General features: G+C 43.4%; 1 protein-coding gene across 1 annotated transcript in view; it reads left to right on the top strand.

Annotated features, from left to right (window-relative positions):
- MTUS2 (microtubule associated scaffold protein 2) overlaps window positions 1–23599 on the top strand; it is a 472945-nt gene that overhangs the window by 401097 nt on the left and 48249 nt on the right. Inside the window, exon 8 of the mRNA XM_040340468.1 lies at window positions 20430–20644. Coding sequence (XP_040196402.1) covers window positions 20430–20644 — 215 coding nt within the window. The remainder of the gene's footprint in view (window positions 1–20429; window positions 20645–23599) is intronic.

Raw genomic sequence — 23599 nt, 5'->3', positions numbered from 1 at the left:
TCCTCCAGAAGCCTCCATAACTGGGCAAAAAAAAAGGAGAAAAAATGCTAAAAAGGAATAAGGTAACAAATTATAAGCAACCATAGGTGTGCGCAGCCTTTTGCATTAGGGTGTGCACCTCAAAGCTCCAACACATATATGTGTGTGATATATTTACTGGCCTCTTCCCCGCTCTCCATTCTGAAACAATGGGGGGGTGGGACCAGGAGAGCTCACAGGGGGACCTGGGCAGCAGAAAGAAGAGGAACAGAGACAGGAGGAGTGGCGGGGTGGCATATATTGGTACCGATCCCCTGTATTTTCCTCCTGGGGCAACTGAATGTCAGCCAGAGGGAAAGGAGGAGAAGTCTACAGAAAATGTAGACTGGTTTTACTAAATTACACCCCCGCCGCCCCTCCTGCCCAGGTTCTGGGGGTCAGCAAGGAAGGACCGCAGTTTACCTATCACCTGCCCACGATCGATGGGTAGATTGCGATTGATGGGTTGCCATGTCCAGGAATAGGGTGTGCCCAGGCACACCTGGCACACCCCTTGCGCACGCCTATGTAAGCAACTATGGTGTTGGTTACCAGTCACCAGCAGTGGGGTTAACAGTATTCAGTGTGAAAAATTCAAATGATTTCAGTTCTGGGCACTTCTGTCTTTTATTCTCTAACCTGCACCTATGTAGGTTTTCTTCAGTATGGTATGTTAATGGCGGACCTTACACTAAAATTGCAATATTCGCTCATTGTGTTAGGCTCCTCTCTTACCTCTCAAAACGATGGAACAATATAAAGGAAAATCACCTGCAGAGGAAATAGTTAATGAAAACTCTCACCTTATCATGGCTTCCTAGGCGAGATTGCCGCTGGCATCCTTCAGGCAATATCTCGGGAAATGCCAGGTAACCCAGATCTTGCAAGAAGATGTTACTGCTCTCCATGCAAGGTCTGCTTTAAAGGCCGACTACGGCTACCTGGACTATTTTAATCTTACTGAGAAACACTGATTTCAGATATATATAAAGGCAGGGATCAAAATTTCAAGTCTTGAGCCACTAGCCAGGCAAGGGTTACTCGCCACCAGTTGCCCCACCCAACCCCTACCCTGCTCCGCCCCTAATTCTGCCGCTTATCACACCCTCATAAATTATCTCATGAAATGACACTTAAATGTTTTATGCAGAATTAAGTTACAGAAATAAATATTAACAACAACTTTATCAGCTCCCTTGAGCACAGCCTCACCTGTGCCCCACATTGCAGCCTCACTGTGCCCCCGATTACAGAGTCATTGTGCCCCCCCCCGATTACAAAGTCATTGTGCCCCCCCCCGATTGCAGAGTCATTGTGCCCCCCCCCCCCCGATTGCAGAGTCATTGTGCGGCCCCCCCCCAGATTGCAGAGTCATTGTGCGGCCCCCCCAGATTTCAGAGTCATTGTGTGCCCCCCCCGCGATTGCAGAGTCATTGTGCGCCCCCCGCGATTGCAGAGTCATTGTGCGGCCCCCCGCGATTGCAGAGTCATTGTGCGGCCCCCCGCGATTGCAGAGTCATTGTGCGCCCCCCGCGATTGCAGAGTCATTGTGCGGCCCCCCGCGATTGCAGAGTCATTGTGCGCCCCCCGCGATTGCAGAGTCATTGTGCGGCCCCCCGCGATTGCAGAGTCATTGTGCGGCCCCCCGCGATTGCAGAGTCATTGTGCAGCCCCCCGTGATTGCAGAGTCATTGTGCGCCCCCCCCTCCGGCGGCCAGATCATGGGAGAATGAAGAGGAGAGCCGCGGATCGCTGAGCGGTATAGCCCGCTGTAAGAACTTACATTTCCTCCGCTCTGCTCGTTCACACAGCCCGCCTACTCCTGACCCTGCACCTGTGATAAACAACACATCCCAGGATTTGACCCGTATTCTGTCTATCACAGGTGCGGGGTCAGGAGGAGGCGGGGCTGTGTGAACGAGCAGAGCAGAGGAAATGTAAGTTCTAACAGCGGGCTATAATACAGCTCGGCGATCCGCGTCTCTCCTCTTCCTCCGTGTTCTCTGCCATCGGGAGGATCGCTGGGAGAACAGCTCCTGACCCCGCCCGCGAGTATGCAAGTGCAAAATTTGAGGTCTGTATAAAGGCATACCCCACTTTTAAGTAAATGGGGTTTATTTACTATCGCCGGAGAGTGCAAAATCAGGCTCACTTCTGCATAGAAATCAATGTACTGTAGATAAGATTGAGAAAGCCAGATGGGCTAGAAAGTTGGCCTTGTGTACCTTGGAAATGGAGTAATGTGGCTGCTTTGATTGCTCTTACTAGAGGAAGCATCTCCCTTTGCAGGCCTCTTTCAAATCCTTGAGGAAGGCAATAGTCTTTCTGCAGAAAGACCAGGTTTTGTGGCATCTTTTCAAGAACTGGACAAGGACTTATGGATTTGATTTACTAAAGACAAGTTGACTGTTCGCTTTGCAAAGAAAATATACCCAGTGGTGAAATTTCACTTTGCATAAAAATACCCAATTTCAAGCAAAAAAAACATCAATATTTTTGCTTGCGCATGATTGGATGATGGGCGTCGGCAGAGGCTCACGCTTATGATTTATTGCGGTTGATTATCTGCATTTTGAAGCTGGAAGTTTACCGGTAATTAAAGCGTTTGTATAGTCAATTTTTACACTTTGACCTACAGGTAAGCCTATAATAAGACTTACCTGTAGGTAAAAAAAATCTCCTAGGAGATTCTCGGCTTAAGGCCTGGCAGACGCCGGACCATGCCGGAAAAAAGTCTCCCATGTGCGGGAGTGACAACATTGCGGCTCCAGCCACTCACAGCGCTGGAGCCACAATACCCGGAGGACACGCCAAGGCAACATGTGAGCTACCTCGGCGTGGACCAGGTAAGTTACAGACGCCTCGTCCTAAGGTAAGTATTTCATAATGCGGTGCATACTAGCTCATTATGCCTTTTGCCTTACAGGTGACCCAAACAAATAATAATTGTCTATGGGACTATACAACCGCTTTAAGCAATGTGTGGCATGTTTGAAACCTGATTACAACGTGTACTCCTTTATTTCAAACTATACAAATGGCAAAATCAAGGCTACTGCCACCACATAAATTCACCTTAACACTGAATGGTGCCATCTGGGGTTTGGTGGGCATTTAACCCTTTTACTGCCATAAGTACATAAGTATTACGGCACAGCAGTACTGGGATGTAAGCAATTAGCATTAACAGCTGAGAGTTCTTACTTTTTGTTCACCCAGCTAGGGGCATTTTTACAGAAATAATTTACCACCACCAGATCACTTCTGTATGATGGTTTGCCACCCCTCCTTCCTCCTTCCCACGAGTGTCCTGACGGGATGTCACTCGATGCTGTCAGGAAACATCTGCTTTTCTATCATGCCTAGAAGCAATGACAGAATGACGGCACTGAGTAATGTTCTGGGCTCCCGATACACGAGCACGGGTGAGCCTGGCATACATGCGGAGAAGGGGTTTCTCCATCTTTAACATCTCTAGAAATATAGATTAGGTGGCTTTAACCACTTCAGCCCCAGAAGGATTTACCCTTAATGACCAGGCCATTTGTTGCAATACGGCACTGCGTTGTTTTTACTGACAATTGTGCGATTGTGTGACGCTGTAACCAAATAAAATTTATGTCCTTTTTTTCCCAGAAATAGAGCTTTCTTTTGGTGGTCTTTGATCACTTCTGCAGTTTAAATTTTTTGTGCTATAAACAAAAAAAGAGTGACCATTTTGCAAAAAAAAAAAAAGAAAACAATATTTTTTACTTTCTGCTATAATACATACAGTGGCCCAGATTCACAAAAGAGATACGACGGAGTATCTCAGATACTCCGTCGTATCTCTCAGAGTATCTATGCGACTGATTCATAGAATCAGTTACACATAGATAGCCCTTAGATCCGACAGGTGTAATTGTTTTACACTGTCGGATCTTAGGATGCAGTACCGCCGCCGCCGCCGCTGGGGGGAGTTTGCGTCGTAAACCAGCGTCGGGTATGCAAATTAGGAGTTACGGCGATCCACGACGGTTTTTCGTGTTCGCTACGTCGCTGCTAGTCTAGTTTCCCGTCGCAAAGTTAGTCGCGTTTTTGGTGCCCTAACTTTACACAGCACACATATGTGCTGTATAAAGTATGGCCGTCGTTCCCGCGTCAAAATTTAAAAATGTTTCCTTCTTGCGTAAGACATCGGGGAATACGGAAGTACGCTACGCACGTCGGCGTTCGAAAAAATGTCACTTTGCGCAAAGCACGGCGGGAAATTCAAAAAGGAGCATGCGCAGTAGGTCCGGCGCGGGAGCGCGCCTAATTTAAATGGCACACGTGGGCTTACGCCAGAGGCCGCCGGCGTAGGTTTTCATTGCAAGTGCTTTGTGAATCAGGCACTTGCGATGAAAACTTGCGGCGGTGTAACGTATGTACGATACGTTACGCCGCCGCACTTCTACGTGAATCTGGCCCAGTATCTGCCCCCACCCCATAGAAAACTGTACCCCTCACTATGCACCCTGCCCCCACCTCATAGAACCCTGAACCCCTCACTATGCACCCCCCACATAGAACCCTGCACCCCTCACTATGCACCCTGCCCCCACCCCACCTCATAGAACCCTGCACCCCTCACTGTACACCCCACCCCATCTCATAGAACACTGCACCCCTCACTATACAGCCTGCCCCCACCTCATAGAGCATTGCACCCCTCACTATACACCCTGCCCCACCTCATAGAGCATTGCACCCCTCACTATACACCCTGCCCCACCTCATAGAGCACTGCACCCCTCAATATACACCCTGCCCCCCACCTAAAACACCACACCCCTCACTTTGCACCCCTCACTATACACCCTGTCCCCACATAGAACGCCACACCCCTCACTTTTCACCCTGCCCCACCCCATAGAACACTGTACTCCTCACTATACACCCTGCCTCCACCTCATAGAACCCTGAACCCCTCACTATGCACCCTCCACCCCCCCACATAGAACCACGCACCCTTCACAATGCACCCTGCCCCACCTCCATCTCATAGAACACTGCACCCCTCACTATACAGCCTGCCCCCACCTCTTAGAGCACTGCATCCCTCACTATACACCCTGCCCCCACCATCGCTCTGTGCTATCAGCTGTGTACTTACTCTCCGACCCCATCTCTTGTAGTAGGTATGCAGTCTATTGTAGCATGTCCGCACACTCTCTGAATATCTCCTGCAGCATGTCCGTTTTTTCCCAGGACTTGACCCCTGTACTAATCTACTAAAGACTGTGTAAGGAAAGGAAAGAAAGCAGTTCAGGAGATTTTTATACCGAAGAAGGACGTTGTCCTTCTTGTTCTTGTTGGGATGTTGGGCATCCCATAAACCCTTTCACCCCATCCAAGTTGTTACCCCTAATAAAACATAAAACCAAAGCCAAGCAACTGACTTATTGTGTCCAGCAGCCCCTGCGGGTGTAGTGCTACATCCATACGATCTGGAAATGCCCTCCCATTACAGACTTTTGGCACCAAGTTACAAATGTTTTGTTTTGTCCAATTTGAAACATTCTTCATCGCTTAGAAAACCATTTCCCTACAGTGGATGTCCCCTTCACTACCCACATTAGCTCTTTGGGACCAGATTGTTAGTCAAATAATTCTGTTTGAGAAAGTCATTTTCCAAAAGAGGAAATGCCTTGTAAATTCCTTAGTCTGGGATGTATGGAATGACTTGCTTACCTAACCGAAATCCATACCAAATTACGGTAACTGTATGTTGGGGTTAATGATTTGCTGGGATTGCGAAAATGTGAGAGAAGAAGGAGTGCGGTAAGTTATGATGATTTATCATCCCATGTTATTGTTTTTACTTGGCTCTCTGGGCCAGATTCACAGAAGAGATACGACGGCGTTTCTCTGAAACGCCGTCGTATCTCTCAGAGTATCTATGCGACTGATTCATAGAATCAGTTACGCATAGATAGCCCTTAGATCCGACAGGTGTAATTGACTTACACCGTCGGATCTTAGGATGCAGTACCTCGGCCGCCGCTGGGTGGAGTTTGCGTCGTATTCCAGCATCGGGTATGCAAATTAGCAGTTACGGCGATCCACAAAGGTTTTTCCCGTCGTTACGTCGGCGCAAGTCTTAGTTTCCCGTCGCAAAATTAGGGGTACTTTAACATGGTGTAAAATTACTCCACCATGTTAAAGTATGCCCGTCGTTCCCGCGTCGCTTTTGAATTTTTTGTTTTTCCCGGCGTAAGTACGTTACGCACGTCGCGATTCACAAACACATCGCGCCTCCGTAATTTTGCGCAAAGCCTAATTTAAATGGTACCCGCCCCATTTGAATTGGGAGGGCTTGCGCCGGACGTGTTTACGATACACCGCCGCAAGTTTACAGGTAAGTGCTTTGTGGATCGGGCACTAACACTGAAAACGGGTTACGTTACACGGCCGCAATTGTACCTGAATCTGGCCCACAATTTGTAGGCCTCAATTAAGTCATTACCAGGAGTCTTTAACACCATCTATATATATGATAAACTGGACAAAAATACTACTTTAATAACACCTTCAATATTTTACAATATGAATATCTATAAAAATTGTTTTTAAAAAGGTTTCCAAAGAGTTAAATCTTTAATAGATTACCTGTCGGTTGGCATTCATAATTCCTGACTTGGGTTTTCAAGATTATATTAAATCCCTAAGTCATTATTTGTATAATTAAAGAAGAGATCCAGTTTAAATCTGACTTGGGTTTTCAAGTCTTTTATTAAATGCCCTGGCATTCCTGTGAGTAAAGAAGCTCAGGTCTAACAAAGGGAACTTTTTTTTTAATCTCTAATGGCAGTGCTGCCAGTTTGCAGATTAGCTCATCACTTAAATTAAAGGGTCACTAAAGGAATTTTTTTTTTTAGCTAAATAGCTTCCTTTACCTTGCTGCAGTCCTGGTTTCATGTCCTCATTGTTCGTTTTTGCTTTTAATGTTGCTGTAAATCCTCTCTGTTCTGGACACTTCCTGGTTGCCTGTTTCCTGATAACCACAGTGCTGGGAGATTTCTCACGGTGGTCACTAATGTGATTATTGTGTGTAAAACGAAACTGGATTGGTGCTGAGGAGTTTTAGACAAAGTATCACTGCTCTCTATTGGCTGACTGCCCTCTAGTGGCTCTCTGTACATCAGAGAACCAGCAAACAACAGCAAAAACGAAACTACACTGCAGGCACATAATATGATTGTTTTTTTATCTATTTTTAATCATTTTTAAAAGGAATCAGTTAACTATTATGTCTCTATGCCCTGTAAACAATCATTTCAGCTAAAAAAAAAAATTCCTTTAGTGACCCTTTAAGCTTGCTATACACTAGTAGATTTTCAAATGTGCGTTCATACATATAATATATTCGAAAATTCTTTTGATTGTGAAAAAAATTTATATTCGAAAATTCTTTGCACTTTTGATGCATGGGAGAATGTTGTTCAAAAATTACTTCAAAAAATGATTTGCTTTTAAAGTGGAGTTCCACCCATAAATATAACATTACATCTGTAGTTTTAAAAAAATGTCATTAGTCCTTTAAGAAATTTTTTTTTTTTTTTTTTAGATGCCTTCAAAGTGATGTTGCTAGGCAGAATAGTTAATCTTCCCTCTTCCTGCACCTAGGTGCTTAATGCTTCCTAACCTACACCGCACAGACTCCTGGGAATGTAGTGGGTGTAACTTTCCAGGAGTCTGTGCACTCCCCAGTCTCGAAGAATCATGTGACTTGGACAGTACAGGTGCTGAAACCTGATCTGAAACCTATTACACTGCTTGTGCAGCACTGAGCATGTGCGAGATCTGCAAGGCTGAAATCCAGGAAGTCATACAGTCTGGCTTCATGATGCCCACACTTAAGATGGCCCCAGTCAATTTCTATTTTATAAAGTGTCTAAATGCTGTAACAACCTAACAAAACGGACCTTAGTTTACAGACTAACTTTACTAGAATACATTAAGCTTGTGTATTACAGGGGTATTTATATTTAAAAAGTGAAATTGTGGCCGGAACTCCGCTTTAACATTCAATTTTGGAAATTTCCTATATGAAAACAACATACAGTACACTGTTAGAAATGTGTTCTTCATTTACCCCACTACCGACTAGAGAATTGAATGAAGGTAAGGCTTCATTCACACCTGAGTATAGTGATTTACTGGCGTTTTTCTGGCATTTTTTTCAATTGTATTTGCGTCTTTTTACGAACATTAAAGCAACCCCCTTAAAAGAGAATTAACCCCCAAAAAAAGGTTAATTGAATTGACAAGGTACTTTTTTTTACCACTACTATTCCTTTAAATTGGCTTTTAACATTTATAAATACAGCAATTTATAATTTGTATAAAAGGTTTAACACTGGGAAACCTTTTGAAAGATAAAAAGTGCATTTTATATACAATTATATAGATCAGACCAAAATGAGGGACGAATGAGGGGGAAAGAGGGACAGAGGGACATTGCTCCAAATCAGGGACAGTCCCTCCAAATCGGGGACAGTTGGGAGCTATGCTACAACCCACTTTGTGTGAGCCCAGTGCATCAAGGCTCTGTCCTACCCCTTCGACTTGAACTGCATATTCCCAATTTTTAGCAGAGATAAACGTCTTTTTCTTAACCACTTCAGCCCCCGGAAGAATTTACCTCCTTCCTGACCAGAGCACTTTTTGTGATTTGGCACTGCGTCGCTTTAACTGACAATTATAAAAGTTATAGCATCTACAAAATAGGAGATAGAATTTGAGCATTTTTATTATTATTATTTTTTTTACTAGTAATGGCGGCAATCTGAGATTTTTATTGGGACTGTGACATTATGGAGGACACTTTTGACACTATTTTGTGACCATTGTCATTTATACAGCGAACTGTGCTATAAAAATGCACTGATTACTGTGCAAATGACACTGGTATGGAAGGGGTTAAACACTAGTGGGCGATCAAGGGGTTAAGTGTGTCCTAGGGAGTGATTCTAACTGTGGGGGATGGGCTACCAGTGACATGACAGAGATCACTTCTCCCCATCACAGGGAGCCGTAGATCTCTGTTCTGTCACTAGGCAGAACAGGGAAATGTGCCTTGTTTACATAGGCATCCCCCCGTTCTGCCTCTCCATGAGATGATCGTGGGCACCCGGTGGACATCGAGTCCGTGGGACCCCGGGCATGCTCACAGAGTGCGCGGTACGGGCACGTGTGCCCGCGGCGGCAAATTCACAGCAATGTACAGGTACATTGCTTTGTGCAGCCATGCCATTTTATCTATGTATATGTACATGCGTCGGTCAGCAAGTGTTTAAAGTGGATGTAAACCCTCCATACACCCAGTGAAGTGAACTGCCTCAAATGATACACAGGGATGAACCAAATCTCCCTACATAGATTTTACATCCATATCTGCTGTCTTCACATGTATATACTGTTTAGAAAGTTCAGATCATGTTAGGAGATGTTCTCTTCCTGTTTATCACAGAGTGTGATGTCTGGGCATACAGCCAAGATAGCTAAAATTGCTGATTGGAGAAAAGGCACACACCCCATCTCATCATAGGCAGAGACTCTCAGAGGTGTTTTGTAACAGGGCCAGCTCCCTGTTAATATTTTTTAGCAACCCCCCCTGACAGACAAGTCAGGCTGCTTTTATCTGATGTGTCCAAGAATGTGTCAGGAGTTATCAGGCTGATAACAGTGGAACGGGTTAGGAGAGAGCTATGGGCTCAAATTTCATGAATTGGGTTTACATCCACTTTTAGGAGAATATACCAGAAGTGACAAAATTATTAGGATACCTGTGTTGGAGGTGTAAAGACGGTATTATTAAATCAGATGGCACCGATGGCATTTGATAATAAGATCATTTTATTGTTGCCCGTCAGTGTCTTTTAACTACTTCAGCTCCGGAAGATTTACCCCCCTTCCTGACCAGGTAATTTTTTGTGATGCGGTCCTGCGTTGCTTTAACTGACAATTGCACAGTCGTGCGACCTGGTACACAAATAAAACGAATGTCCTTTTTTTCCCACAGATAGAGTTTTCTTTTGGTGGTATTTGATCATCTCTGCGGTTTTCATTTTTTTCGCTAAAAACAAATAAAGAACGTACGTTATGAAAAAAAACTATATTTACTTACTTTACTTTCCCTGCACCATAAGAACGATCATATCGGCTGTTCCGCCACTTGATCGTTCTCTGTCATGTCAAAAGTGCCAAAATAAAAACAATTAAGTAAAATTAACAATAATTTATTTATTTATTTCACCACTTAAGGATCGCCTAACGCCGATATACGTCGGCAAAATAGCACGGCTGGGCACAAGCACGTACCTGTACGTCCTCTTTAAGGGCCCAGCCGTGGGTGGCGCGCGCCCGCGACCCGAAGCTCCGTGACCGCGGGGCCCGCGGACCCGATCGCCGCCGGATTCCAGCGATCGGTCACAGGAGCTGAAGAACGGGGAGAGGTGTGTGTAAACACACCTTCCCCATTCTTCACAGTGGCACTGTCATTGATCGTCTGTTCCCTGATATAGGGAAAGGCGATCAATGATGTCACACGTCAGGCCCCACCCCCTACAGTTAGGAACACATATGAGGTCACACTTAACCCCTTCAGCGCCCCCTAGTGGTTAACTCTCAAATTGCAATTGTCATTTTCACAGTAAACAATGTATTTTTATAGCACTTTTTTTTGGTCCCAAAAATGTGTCAAAATTGTCCGATGTGTCCGCCATAATGTCGCAGTCACAAAAAAAAAAATCGCTGATCGCCGCCATTAGTAGTAAAAAAAATTAAAAATAAAAATGCAATAAAACTATCCCCTTTTTTGTAAACCCTATACATTTTGCGCAAACCAATCGATAAACGCTTATTGCGATTTTTTTTTACCAAAAATAGGTAGAAGAATAGGTATCGGCCTAAACTGAGGAAAAAAACTTTTTTTATATATTTTGGGGGGATATTTATTATTTTTTTCAAAATTGTCGCTCTATTTTTGTTTATAGCACAAAAAATAAAAACCGCAGAGGTGATCAAATACCACCAAAAGAAAGCTCTATTAGTGGGAAAAAAACGACGCCAATTTTGCCGAATCGCAAAAAGGGGCCTGGTCCTTTACGTGCATATTGGTCCGGGTCTTAAGTGGTTAAAGTGCCTGCACGCAGAAGCGAACGCATACGCAAGTCCCGCCCACATATGAAAGCGGTGTTCAAACCACATATGTGAGGTGTCACCACGAACGTTAGAGCGAGAGCAAGAATTCTAGCCCTAGTCCTCCTCTGTAACTCAAAACATGTAACCAGTAAATTTTTATATTAAGTACCGAAGTTTGGCACCATTCCACGAGCGTGTGCAATTTTGAAGCGTGACATGTTCAGTATCTATTTACTCTGTGTAACTTCATCTTTCACATTATGCCAAAAAATTGTGCTAACTATACTGTGTTTTTTTTTTTAAAGCATGAAACTGTTTTTTTTTTTTTTGTAAGCGTGCTTGAAAAATTGCTGCACAAATACCGTGCGAGATAAAAAGTTTCAATGACTGCCATTGTATTCTCTAGGGTCTCTGCTAAACAAACATACATTCCTGATCAAAAGGTTTGTTTTTTATTTTCTAAATAGGTTCCTTTAAGCTAGTGCATTGTTGGTTCACTTACATTTTCCTTTTGATCTCCTCTCTAATGGCCAGATTCAGGTAGGGCAGCGTAACTTTGTGCGGGCGTAGCGTATGGTATTTACGCTACGCCGCCGCAAGTTAGAGAGGAAAGTGCTGTATTCACAAAGCACTTGCATCCCAAGTTACGGCGGCGTAGCGTAAACGTGCCAGGGTAAGCGCGCCTAATTCAAATGAGGAAGAGGCGGGCTTGTTTTAGGGAAATTAGGCATGACCCCACGTAAATGACGTTTTGAACGAACGGCGCATGCGCCGTCCGTGGACGTATCCCAGTGCGCATGCGTCGGATAGAATGCCTAAGATATGTCGAACACTGCCTACGATGTGAACGTAACTTACGCACAGCCCTATTCGCGTACGACTTACGCGAACAACGTAAAAAGATACGCTTGTTCCGACGTCCATACCTTGCATGGGCTGCGCCACCTAGGGAGCAGCTTTATCTTTACGCCGGCATATGTCTTACGTAAACGGCGTAACTAATTGTGACGGGCGCACGTATGTTCGTGAATCGGCGTATCTTGCTCATTTGCATATTCGACGCGGAAAACAACGGAAGTGCCACCTAGCGGCCAGCGTAAATATGCACCCTAAGATACGACGGCGTAGGAGACTTACGCCGCTCATAGCTTAGCCTAATTTAAGCGTATCTGGTTTCCAGAATACGCTTAAATTTACGAAGGCGTAGATTCAGAATTACGACGGTGTATCTACTGATACGCCGGCGTAACTCTCTCTGAATCTAGCTATAAATGTATTTTTTTCTTTGTTTTCTTTGTCTGAATTTCTCACTTCCTGTTCCTCAGTAAGCTCTTCTGGCTGACTAACCCCCAGCCAGATGATGGGGGCAAGCTTACTGAGGAGAAACAGGAAGTGAGAAATTCAGACAAAGAAAAAAAACATTTAGAAGGGAAATCAAAGGAAAAAGTAAGTGAACCAACAATGCACTAGCTTAATGGAACCTAAATTACATAGAACCCCCAAACACTGTATACTGTATATATACAGTCCTGATCAAAAGTTTAAGACCACTTGAAAAATGGCAAAAAATCATATTTTACATTGTTGGATCTTAACAAGGTTCCAAGTAGAGCTTCAACATGCAACAAGAAGAAATGAGAGTGAGACAAAACATTTTTTGAGCATTCAATTCATTGAAAATAACGAATAAACTGAAACAGGCTGTTTTTCAGCTGATCAAAAGTTTAGGACCACATGCCTTTAAAAGGCCAAATCTATGCAAAGATGTGGATTCATTGTCATTTTCTGTCAGGTAGTCGCACGTTCTGATGGCAAAGGCAAAAAAACTCCCTTTTTGAACGTAATCGGGTTGCTAAACTGCATAAGCAGGGTCTCTCATCAAGACACTGGACGATCCTTGACCCAAATTAAGGCCCTTACTGGTGCTGACCGCAGCCCCATAACCATCAGACAGGATCTGAGACTGAAGGGCTTCAAAAACAAAAAACGTCTTGAAAAACCTTGTCTCCTTGAACGCCACAGAACTGCTCGTTTGGACTTTGCAAGAGAGCACCAAACATGGGACATTCAAAGGTGGAAGAAAGTTTTATTCTCTGATGAGAAAAAATGTAACCTTGATGGTTCTGATGGTTTCCAATGTTACTGGCATGACAAGCAGATCCCACCTGAGATGTTTTCTACGCGCCACAGTGGAGGGGGCGCCATAATGGTCTGGGGTTCTTTTTCCTTCAGTGGAACAATGGAGCTTCCGGAAGTGCAGGGGCGTCAAACCAGATGTTGCAGAGAGCATTCCTCATGACTGAGGGCCCTCGTCTGTGTGGTAACGACTGGGTTTTTCCAACAGGACAACGCTGCAGTACACAATGCCCGCAGGACAAGGGACTTCTTCCAGGGGAATAACATCACTCTTTTGGCCCATCCTGCGTGTTCCCCTGATCGAAATCCAATTGAGAACCTTTGGGGATGGATGGCAAGGGAAGTTTATAAAAATGGACAACAGTTCCAGACAGTAGATGGCCTTCGTGCGGCTGTCTTCTCCACTTGGAGAAATGTTCCCACTCACCTCATGGAAACACGAGGCATCAAGCATGCCGAAACAAATTTTTGAAGTGATCAACAATAAGGGCGGAGCTACTCATTACGGAGTTCATGTTTGGAAGTTGGATTTTTGTTTTGGGGAGGTTTATTTTTATTTTTTGGAGGTGTGGTCCTAAACTTTTGATCAGCTGAAAAACAGCCTGTTTCAGTTTATTCGTTATTTTCAATTAATTGAATGCTCAAAAAATGTTTTGTCTCACTCTCATTTCTTCTTGTTGCATGTTGAAGCTCTACTTGGAACCTTGTTACGATCCAACAATGTAAAATATGATTTTTTGCCATTTTTCAACTGGTCTTAAACTTTTGATCAGGACTGTATTACCTAGCAAGCCAGAGTTGAACAATCAATCTGTCTTGTTTCCAATCCCATCTTCAATCTCCACTCACAGCATACAAGGTCTCTGAAAACATTTATTGGCTTTGTCTATCTAGTTAGCTTCTTCATTTTATAATTTATTGGATGACATCACGTTCTGCAGTTTTTATATATCATTTATAATATACAGCTAAAAATAGAACATTTTATAGCCCTCTAAAAAACACACACCCCTTGAATTTGTAATGCATTGTTCCTTGTTAGGTTGTCTCTTGGGATATATAAATGACACACAGAGCTGTCGTCTCTGAAGCTTTTCAGCAGTGAAATTTGCATCCCTGTGCTAGCCAGTTAAGGGATGTGCTTGATTTTATCAGATACGTATTCCACTGGGAGAAAACTTGGACAATCACATACATGACAGGGAAGAAGAATGTGATTATAATTTATTTGGAACACACTCATTTCTTTATTTAGAACACGCTGGAGTAGTATTTTTTAAACTAATTATTTTCCAAGTAATGAATCACAATTTAATATATTTATTTTACAGAAGTTGCATTACCATTTATATTATATATTTATATATATATATACATATATATTACTATTCATTAGACATGTGCAAAACAGAAAAACGTTTAGTTTAGTTTTGGATAGATTCGCGATTTTACTGATTTTGTTTTGAAATGATTTGTTATGTTACTAATTTCATTTGGATTGATTTGTTATGTTGTTATTAGGTCCTTTTTATTGATTTGTTTCGGAATTCGTTTTGTTTTATTTAGTTTTTGTTACATTTAGTTTTGTTTATTATTTTCAAACAAATTCCAAATTTTCTGAATGATCAATCGATTCAAATTCTGTGTGAAGAATAGCTGGTTAATAAGCAGTGGACCAGGAACCCAGCTGCCGTGTCCTTAACAATCTGACTGTCAGCGGGCTTTCAACAAAAGAATGCTGGCAATAGAAAATTCAGAAAGGGACTGTCAAAATTTAAAACAAAAAGGTATGGGGTCCCCCCCAAAATCCATGCCAGACCCCTATCCAAGCATGCAGCCCAGCAAGTCAGGAAAGGGGGGGAGGGGGCGAGTGAGCCATGCCAGACCACATGCCCCTTAACATGGGGGGTGCTCTTTGGGGAAGGGGGGGCTCTTTTTAAATTAAAAATCAAAGGAGCCAGGCAGAAAATGTTTACTTTTAGTTTGGCAACATGGTCAATATAAGCTCTTTAAAGTGGTTCCAAACACAAAAGATATTTTGCTTTAATACATTCTCTGAATTAAATTGGTTGTAATGGCAAAAGGTTTTTTATCTTAACACATTCTACGCATTAAGATAAAAAAACCTTTTGTAGCAGCCCCCTAATACTTACCTAAGCCCCATCTCTATCCAGCGATGTACACAAGTGCCTCGGCTCTCTGGGACTCTCCTTCCTAATTGGCTGAGAAACAGCAGCGGCGCCATTGGCTCTCACTGCTGTCAAAGTCAGTTAGGCAATCAGGAGAGAGAGGGGGAGGGGCTAAACCTGAGCTCTGTGTCTTAATGGACATACGGAGCTGTCACTCATGTGCCCCCATAGCAAGCTGCTTGCTGTGGGGGAACTCAACAGAAGGGAGGGGCCAGGCACACTGAAAAGGGACCCGAGAAGAGGAGGATCTGGGCTGCTCTGTGCAAAACCACCACACAGAGCAGGCAAGTATAACATGTTTTTTTTTTTTAAATAAAAAATAACGAGACTTTACAATTACATTAAGGTAAAAAACATTCCAGTACCTGTGTTCCCCCCACCCCCTCATTCCTATACACTTACTTGAGCCTTCTCACAGTCCATCGCTGTCCCAGCTGCAGCACTCTTGCTTTTTCTTGCTGGTCTCAGAAGACACACGCAGCAGCGAGAGCCATAGGCTCCTGCTGCTGTCAGTCAAATACTGTGGGGAGGAAGTAGGGTGCATGGCCAATCCATCCTGTGTGTGTCTACAGACGCACACAGATCAGCTTGGGAGCACACTTTTACAGGTGCCCTCATATCACACATTTGCTAAGGAGACACCTGGAGAAAAAAGGAACAGACAGAATAGGTGGGAAACGAGGAAGTAAGAGGTCTCTCTGTGCAATATTGTTGCACAGAGCTGGTCAGTATAAAATCTTTTTTATTTTAAAAAAAATTTTTTAATCAAAATTAATATTAAGAAAGATCATATATTTCAGTACTGAATAATTACAATGGATAAAGGATTTGACATATGAAGCTATACATCATCTGGCTGTTGAAAGAAAGTTACACATTCATTACTGTAGAGACTATTTGAATCTCTTTAGCTGTTTATTGTATTTTAAATAGTGAATGTTCCCTCCAGACCCATCCGCATGAAAGTGTGAAATTACACTCAGAAACATAATGTGAGATCGCAGGAGGTCAATTACTTATAGATGTGTTTTTTCAACCCTCCATTTTCACTGATTTGTTTTGCCCGTGTATGGCCTATGGGCATTTTGTTCCTGGAACTCGTTTTAAATGAAGAATTCTGCTATATACAGCCATACAGCTTGATGCCTATAGAAATTCAGACCATCTGATTAAAAGATCACCGTTTACTCCAGCTGTGTACAGTTTTTATTTGAAGAATTGTTGTATGTGTTTTAAATGCAGCTATTTACTGTTTCTGAATGTGTTTTCATATTAGCTTATTGTAATCCCCTACGCCACAAGATATAGACTGGGCAGGGAACTGGCAGCACATTGAGTTAGCTAGGTTCTGTTGTGGTGCACTGAGCTGTTCACATAACCCCAGAATCTTGCCAACAGGAGAGAGCACGGTGATAACTGGGGAAGAGCGAAGTGATTTCATCAAAATTGATTTTACCACCAGCAAAATTTCCGTAAAGCGGTTGTAAACCCGCAAAAACATTTTTTTTTTGTTCACCTGAAAAGCAAAAGCCATAATGAGCTAGTATGCACCGCCGAGCGAGATATCATCTTGACTCGGCGTGACGTCCGGGTATCGCCGCTCCAGCGCTGTGATTGGCTGGAGCGGCGATGATGTCAATGCGCGTGGGAGATTTCAATTCGGCAAGGTCCGGCGGCTGCTGATCCTTTAGCCGAGGATCCCTGCTGCGCATGCGCCGCTGCAATCAGTGGCGCATTGCGGGGGGAATATCTCCTAAACCGTACAGGTTTAGGAGATATTCTTTATACCTACAGATAAGCCTTATTATAGGCTTACTTGTAGGTAAAAGTTATAAAAACAAGTTTACAACCACTTTAAAAGAGAAAACATTTGATTTTGTGCATTAAGTGGCTTAGGTGAAATGTGGGTTGTATTTACAGTGCCTTGAAAAAGTATTTATACCCCTTGAAATTTTCCACATTTTATCATGTTACAACCAAAAACATAAATGTATTTCATTGGGATTTTATGTGATAGACCAACACAAAGTGGCACATAATTGTGAAGCAGAAGGAAAATGATAAATGGTTTTCAATTTTTTTTACAAATAAATATGTGTAAAGTGTGGCGTGCGTTTGTATTCAGCCCCCCGAGTCAAAACTTTATAGAACCACTTTTTGCTGCAATTACAGCTGCAAGTCTTTTTAAAGCGGAGTTCCACCCAAAAATTGAACTTCCGCTTAATCCACTCCTCGCCCCCTTACATGCCACATGGCATGTCATTTTTTTTGGGGGGGGGGAGTGGGGGCTTCCTGTCCCACTTCCTTCTTCCGCCGAGGGGCTGCAAAGGCGAATAACTTAATCGCCTTTTGGCAGCCCCTCCCTGTAGGCGATCGCCTGGGACACGTGACAGGTCCCAGGCGATTGCCTGTCCAATCGGATGGCGCAGCGCCGCTCGAGCATGCGCAGTGGGTGCCCTTCCGTGAAGCCGAAAGCTGTCACGGCCGGGTGCCCACAGTTGCAGTGGAGGCGCCGGCGGTGAAGGGGGGGACCTGAACGAAGCTCCAAGCGGCACGTCGCTGGACTGGGGGACAGGTAAGTGTATGTTTATTAAAAGCCAGCAGCTACACTTTTTGCAGCTGCTGACTTTTAATAAACATAAAATTATAGAGTAATAAAATTTAGAGTGAAATTTTTGCCTATTTTTTTGCAAAATAGCTCAAGCTCTGTAAGATTGGATGGAGAGCTTCTGTGAACAGCAATTTTCAAGTCTTGCCACAGATTCTCAATTTGACTTAGGTCTGGACTTTGACTGGTTCATTCTAAACATGGCTATGCTTAGATCTAAATCATTCCATTGTAGCTATGTCTGTATGTATGTTTAGGGTCGTTGTCCTACTGGAAGGTGAACCTCCGCCCCAGTCTCAAGTTTTCTTCCAAGATTGCCCTGTATTTGGCTCCATCCATCTTCCCATCAACTCTGACTAGCTTCCCTGTCCCTGCTTAAGAAAAGCATCCCCACAACATGATGCTGCCACCACCATGTTTCACAATGCGGATAGTGTGTTCAGGGTGATGTGCAGTGTTAGTTTTCCACCACACATAGCATTTTGCTTTTAGGCCAAAAAGTTCAATTTTAGTCTCATCTGACCAGAGCACCTTCTTCCACATGTTTCTGTGTCCCCCACATGGCTTCTCCCAAAATGAAAATGGAACTTCTTATGTCTTTCTTCCAACAATGGCTTTCTTCTTGTCACTTCTTCCATAGGCCAGATTTGGGGAGTTCACGACTAATGCCGCGTACACACGATCATTTTTCGGGTTGTTAAAAACAACGTTTTTTTAAAATGTCATTTAAAACTATCGTGTGTGGGCTTCAGAGCTTTTTTCGGGTTCTGAAAAACGACAAAAAAAAAAATCGAAAATGCTCTATTTTTTAACAACGTTTTAAACAATGTTGTTTTTCGGGTTGTAAAAAATGATCGTGTGTGGGCTTTAACGACGTGAGAAAACCTGTGCATGCTCAGAAGCAAGTTATGAGACGGGAGCGCTCGTTCTGGTAAAACTATCGTTCGTAATGGAGTAAGCACATTCGTCACGCTGTAACAGACAGAAAAGCGCGAATCGTCTTTTACCAACACAAAATCAGCTAAAGCAGTCCTAAGGTTGGCATCATCCGCATGGAACTTCCCCTTTATAGTGCCGTCGTATGTGTTGTACGTCACCGCGATTTGCTAGAGCATTTTTTTTAAACGATCGTGTGTAGGCAAGGCCGTTTTAATGATGAAGTTGAAAAAAACGTTGTTTTTTTCTAGAGGTTGAAAAACATTTTTTTACAACCCGAAAAATTATTGTGTGTACTCTGCATAATAGTTGTCCTGTGGACAGATTTTCCCACCTGAGCTGTGGATCTGTGCAGCTCCTCCAGAGTTACCATAGGCCTCTTGGCTGCTTCTCAGATTAATGCTCTCCTTGCTCGGCCTGTCAGTTTAGGTGGACGGCCATGTCTTGGTAGGCTTGCAGTTGTGCCATACTCTTTCCATTTTTAGATGATGGATTGAACAGTACTCTGTGAGATGTTCAAAGCTTGGGATATTTTTCTATAACCTAACCCTGCTTTAAACTTCTCCACAACGGTATCCCTGACCTGTCTGGTGTGTTACTTGGCCTTCATGATGCTGTTTGTTCACTAAGGTTTTCGAACAAACCTCTGAGGGCTTCACAGAACAGCTGTATTTATACTGAGAGTAAATTACACACAGGTGGACTGTATTTCCTAATTTGGTGACTTCTGTGGGCAATTGGCTCCAATAGATTTAAGTTAGGGGTATCAGAGTAAACGGGACTGAATACAAATACACGCCACACTTTTCGCATATTTATTTGTAAAACAAATTAAAACCATTTATAATTTTCCTTCCACTTCACAATTATGTGCCCTTTTGTGTTAGTTTAGCACATAAAATCCCATAAAATACATTTCCATTTTTAGTTGTAACATGACAAAATGTGGAAAATGTCAAAAGGTATGAATACTTTTATCAAGGCACTGTATGGTAGTTTAATTAACTTCGGTCTTTCTTGTGCATTTGGTTTATTTTTTTACTTTACTTTTATTTTTGTAAAATAATTAGACTAATGAGGGACCATTTATTGGCACAGGTTCAGGATCATTTGAAAGAGCTTCAGTTTTCCTTAGGAGCCATTTAAAGCCTATTGCACAATTAAGGACGACCTTGCCCATTGACTCGTATGCATTTAGCCAAACTAATAAAAGTTCATTGACATCTTTTGATTTTTGAGGACATTTTTGGAGAAATTTCTGCTGTCAAATAATACTCTGTTTTCTTTCCAGGCATTGTTGAAGTGCCTCTGTCATTTATTTGTTAATTACCTTTTCTGGATCATGTAAATATCTAATTTTATGGTATATGTTCCAGCATTCAACACAGCAAAGTGTGAGAAATTACAAAAAGAGAAGGAGGAGCTGGAAATTAAATTTGACAATGAAGTGAAGAAGCTTGAAAGATATCAAGAGGAAGAACTTCAAGCGCTGAAGGAGCGCCTACAGCTACAGTATGATGAAGAGATGGAGCGGCTACGAGCTGAAAAGAGTGCCCAGCTGCAGAAGATCTTATGCCAACACCAGGGACAAGTCAGTAGATTGCCATGTGTAATTGATTTCCTAATTGAGCCCAGTGCCGTAGCTATTGCATGGTGTGGTGCGAGAAAGGTGGCAAAAAGTGTTTACATGTTTTTAAAATTTTATTATCACACATACCAGTCAGTGAAATACACCTTTTGCATAAACCTGACAGTAATGATATTCATTAAGCCTTCATCTCTGTACATCCAACTATCATAGTTGGATGGATCAGACCATCATAGCTCCCAACTGTCCCTGATTTGGACTGTAGCGCCCCCTTACTTTCAGAAAGGGCACTACGCTAAAGTTAGTGGGAAAATGAGAGAGATAAGTTGCTCTCATTCTTAAATTGTGTTAAATTTGGATTGTTCTGTGGGTCAGTCTGTGCGTCCAGAGATACGGTTTCATCTCTGGACGGCAGATGGCGCCAGAGAGATCCAGGCCGAGCCACTTCTTCCCAGCAGCCAATGAGAGGAGTTGGGCCTCGCTGTGCATGCTGGGGAGGGGTATTTCTGTGGCGGAGGCCATTGTTCTGGGTTCTTCGCTGGTTCCTGGTTCCAGGTGCGGCACCCACCTTTAGGGTGTGCGCACATCGCGGGCCCCACCACTATGGCCTACCTGGCCTGGGGTCGCGCGGTACGCGGAGTTCCTGACTCTGGGCCTCCGGGCCTGGAGCAACAGATGCTACCAAGGGGCCCCAGTGACTTACTGGGTCCCCACTTCTACTGAGGAGATCCCAGGCTGTATGCCGTTCGGTGGGGGATCGGCTTGAGGAGAACCCGGAGGCAGGTTATCCAAAAGTCTCGATAAATATTCCAATTGCACACCTTCCTGGAGAATGGCCAAATAAGAAAAAGAGGGTGCTGAAGCGATCACCAGCATGGTTCATTCAAGCCCTTTTGGATAACCTTGTGAATATATTCGCCAGCACACCGAGGATCGTATAAAAAACGTCCAAAAAATGTATTGCAAAGAAATCATCACAAAAATAGCAACGTTTCGAAGTCACACAGGACCTCTTCGTCAGGCACTTGCCTGACGAAGAGGTCATGTGTGGCTTCAAAACGTTGCTATTTTTGTGATGGTTTCTTTGCAATACATTTTTTGGACGTTTTTTATACGATCCTCGGTGTGCTGGCGAATATATTCACAAGGTTATCCAAAAGGGCTTGAACGAACCATCGGGGATCTGGTGACCGGAACATTGACAGGTACATTTGCACTGTCAACCGGTGACCCTAGCTCAATTTACTGGGAGGATTCGCTCTGCTGTTCAAAGTAAATCTTGCACTAGGCCTGTGGCAGAGGCCCCTATATTCAATCAGAGCCAAGTCTGTGGCAGAGACTTGTTTCTCCCAGCAACCTTAAGTGGCACTCCGGCTGCCAGGCCTGTGGCAGAGGTCTGTCCGGAGTCACTTCACCCACTCTGGCTGGAGTGGTGACGTATTGATGCAAATACAGAATAGCAGGACTGCTTTTCTCTATCCAAAGCCCGATACCGCAGAGTTCCTTTATTTCATCAACCTTTCCTGTCTACCTCGAGTTGATGTTGGTCGTGTTTGACCAAGGACATAAAGCATTCAGAAAACTTCATCTACCGATTGGACATTCAATTACTGCTCTACTCACTACCTTCACCCCTAGACATCACATAGCGGTAACTTAATATGCCGATCCCAAAACAATCAGCGGCTCCTGAGGGGGTAGCGCTACAGGACCAATGTCCCTCTGTCCCTCATTTCTCCTCATTTGTCCCTCATTTTGGTCTGATCTACATAAATGTAAATAAAATTCACTTTTTAGCTATCAGAAAGTGTTTTCCAGGGCTAAACCTTTCATCTGATTTCTAAATTGCTGCATTTGTAAATTCCAAAAGCAAAAGTAGTGGTAAAAAAAGCACTTGTGGGTTTAACCAATCTTGTTTGTACAATCCTCCTTTAGGGGGCCGTGAGAAGGGGTGTGTCCTATGCTTTGCCGATAGGTGTCCCTCAATCCCATCTCAAAAAGTTGGGAGGTATGGACCATTATGTACACTTGTTGCCCCCCCCCCCATAGATTATACTTTTCTTTACCTTGCCTACCATTGTGTTCAGCACCAGGAGCTAAAGAAAATGCTAGTACTTCTACTAGTACTTCCAGGTATGGAGATACCTGGGCCAATCAGTGCTGTCGCACAGGTAGTCATGACTCTGGTTATTCTAATGTAGGACTTTCCTTTGCTCACGGTGGATGAACAGAGAGGCAGGGGTGTGAAAGGAAGGTAAGTACTCTATATGCTGCTGAATAGGGTTAGGTTAAAGTGAAAAACACACAAAAAAATAAAAAACCTGCGCAGTCCCACAGACACCTCTCAAATTGTAAAAGTCTATATAGAAAAGTTATCTGCAGCTCTCTCAAAGTTCCACTGGTGGCGGACTTAATCTGAAATATACAAGGAAAAGAGAGCCCAAGACTGTCCTAGTGTGATACCGTTTTCAAGCTAAAAATGCAAAATCAATTAATAAAGGGCTACACTCACAAACATGGCACTTGAGTCGCATGTACAGCAGGGTAAATGTCTCCCTTAGGTCAAAGTGAACCTGAAGCAAAGGACAGGTTCACTTTTAAAGTGATTGTAAACGATCACCTTGTAAAACAACCCATTCCGTTTAAAATAGAAATAAAAGACAAAACATTTGTATAGCGATATAAAAAAAAAATTGTAAATACCCTGTTTGCCATTTTTATAAGTGATCACAGTATCTCTGTTCACAGCTGCATAATAGGAGGGGAGGAGAGGCAACAGTACACTGAGCTTCCCAGTGAATGGCTGTGGGGGGGGGGGGGCTCGAGACAAGTCTGATCATTGGAGGAGAGCACCAGAACATCTAGAGAACTGACCACGCTGTGCTCTCCTGCTTAGTGTGGTCAGTTTTTAATAGGAAAGCAGAGGGACTGGCAAGAACACCATGGATTTCACACAAG

This window comes from Rana temporaria, chromosome 2 (genome assembly GCF_905171775.1).
Source record: "Rana temporaria chromosome 2, aRanTem1.1, whole genome shotgun sequence".
Classification (NCBI taxonomy): domain Eukaryota; kingdom Metazoa; phylum Chordata; class Amphibia; order Anura; family Ranidae; genus Rana; species Rana temporaria.
This window is presented reverse-complemented; position numbering and strand designations above follow the sequence as displayed.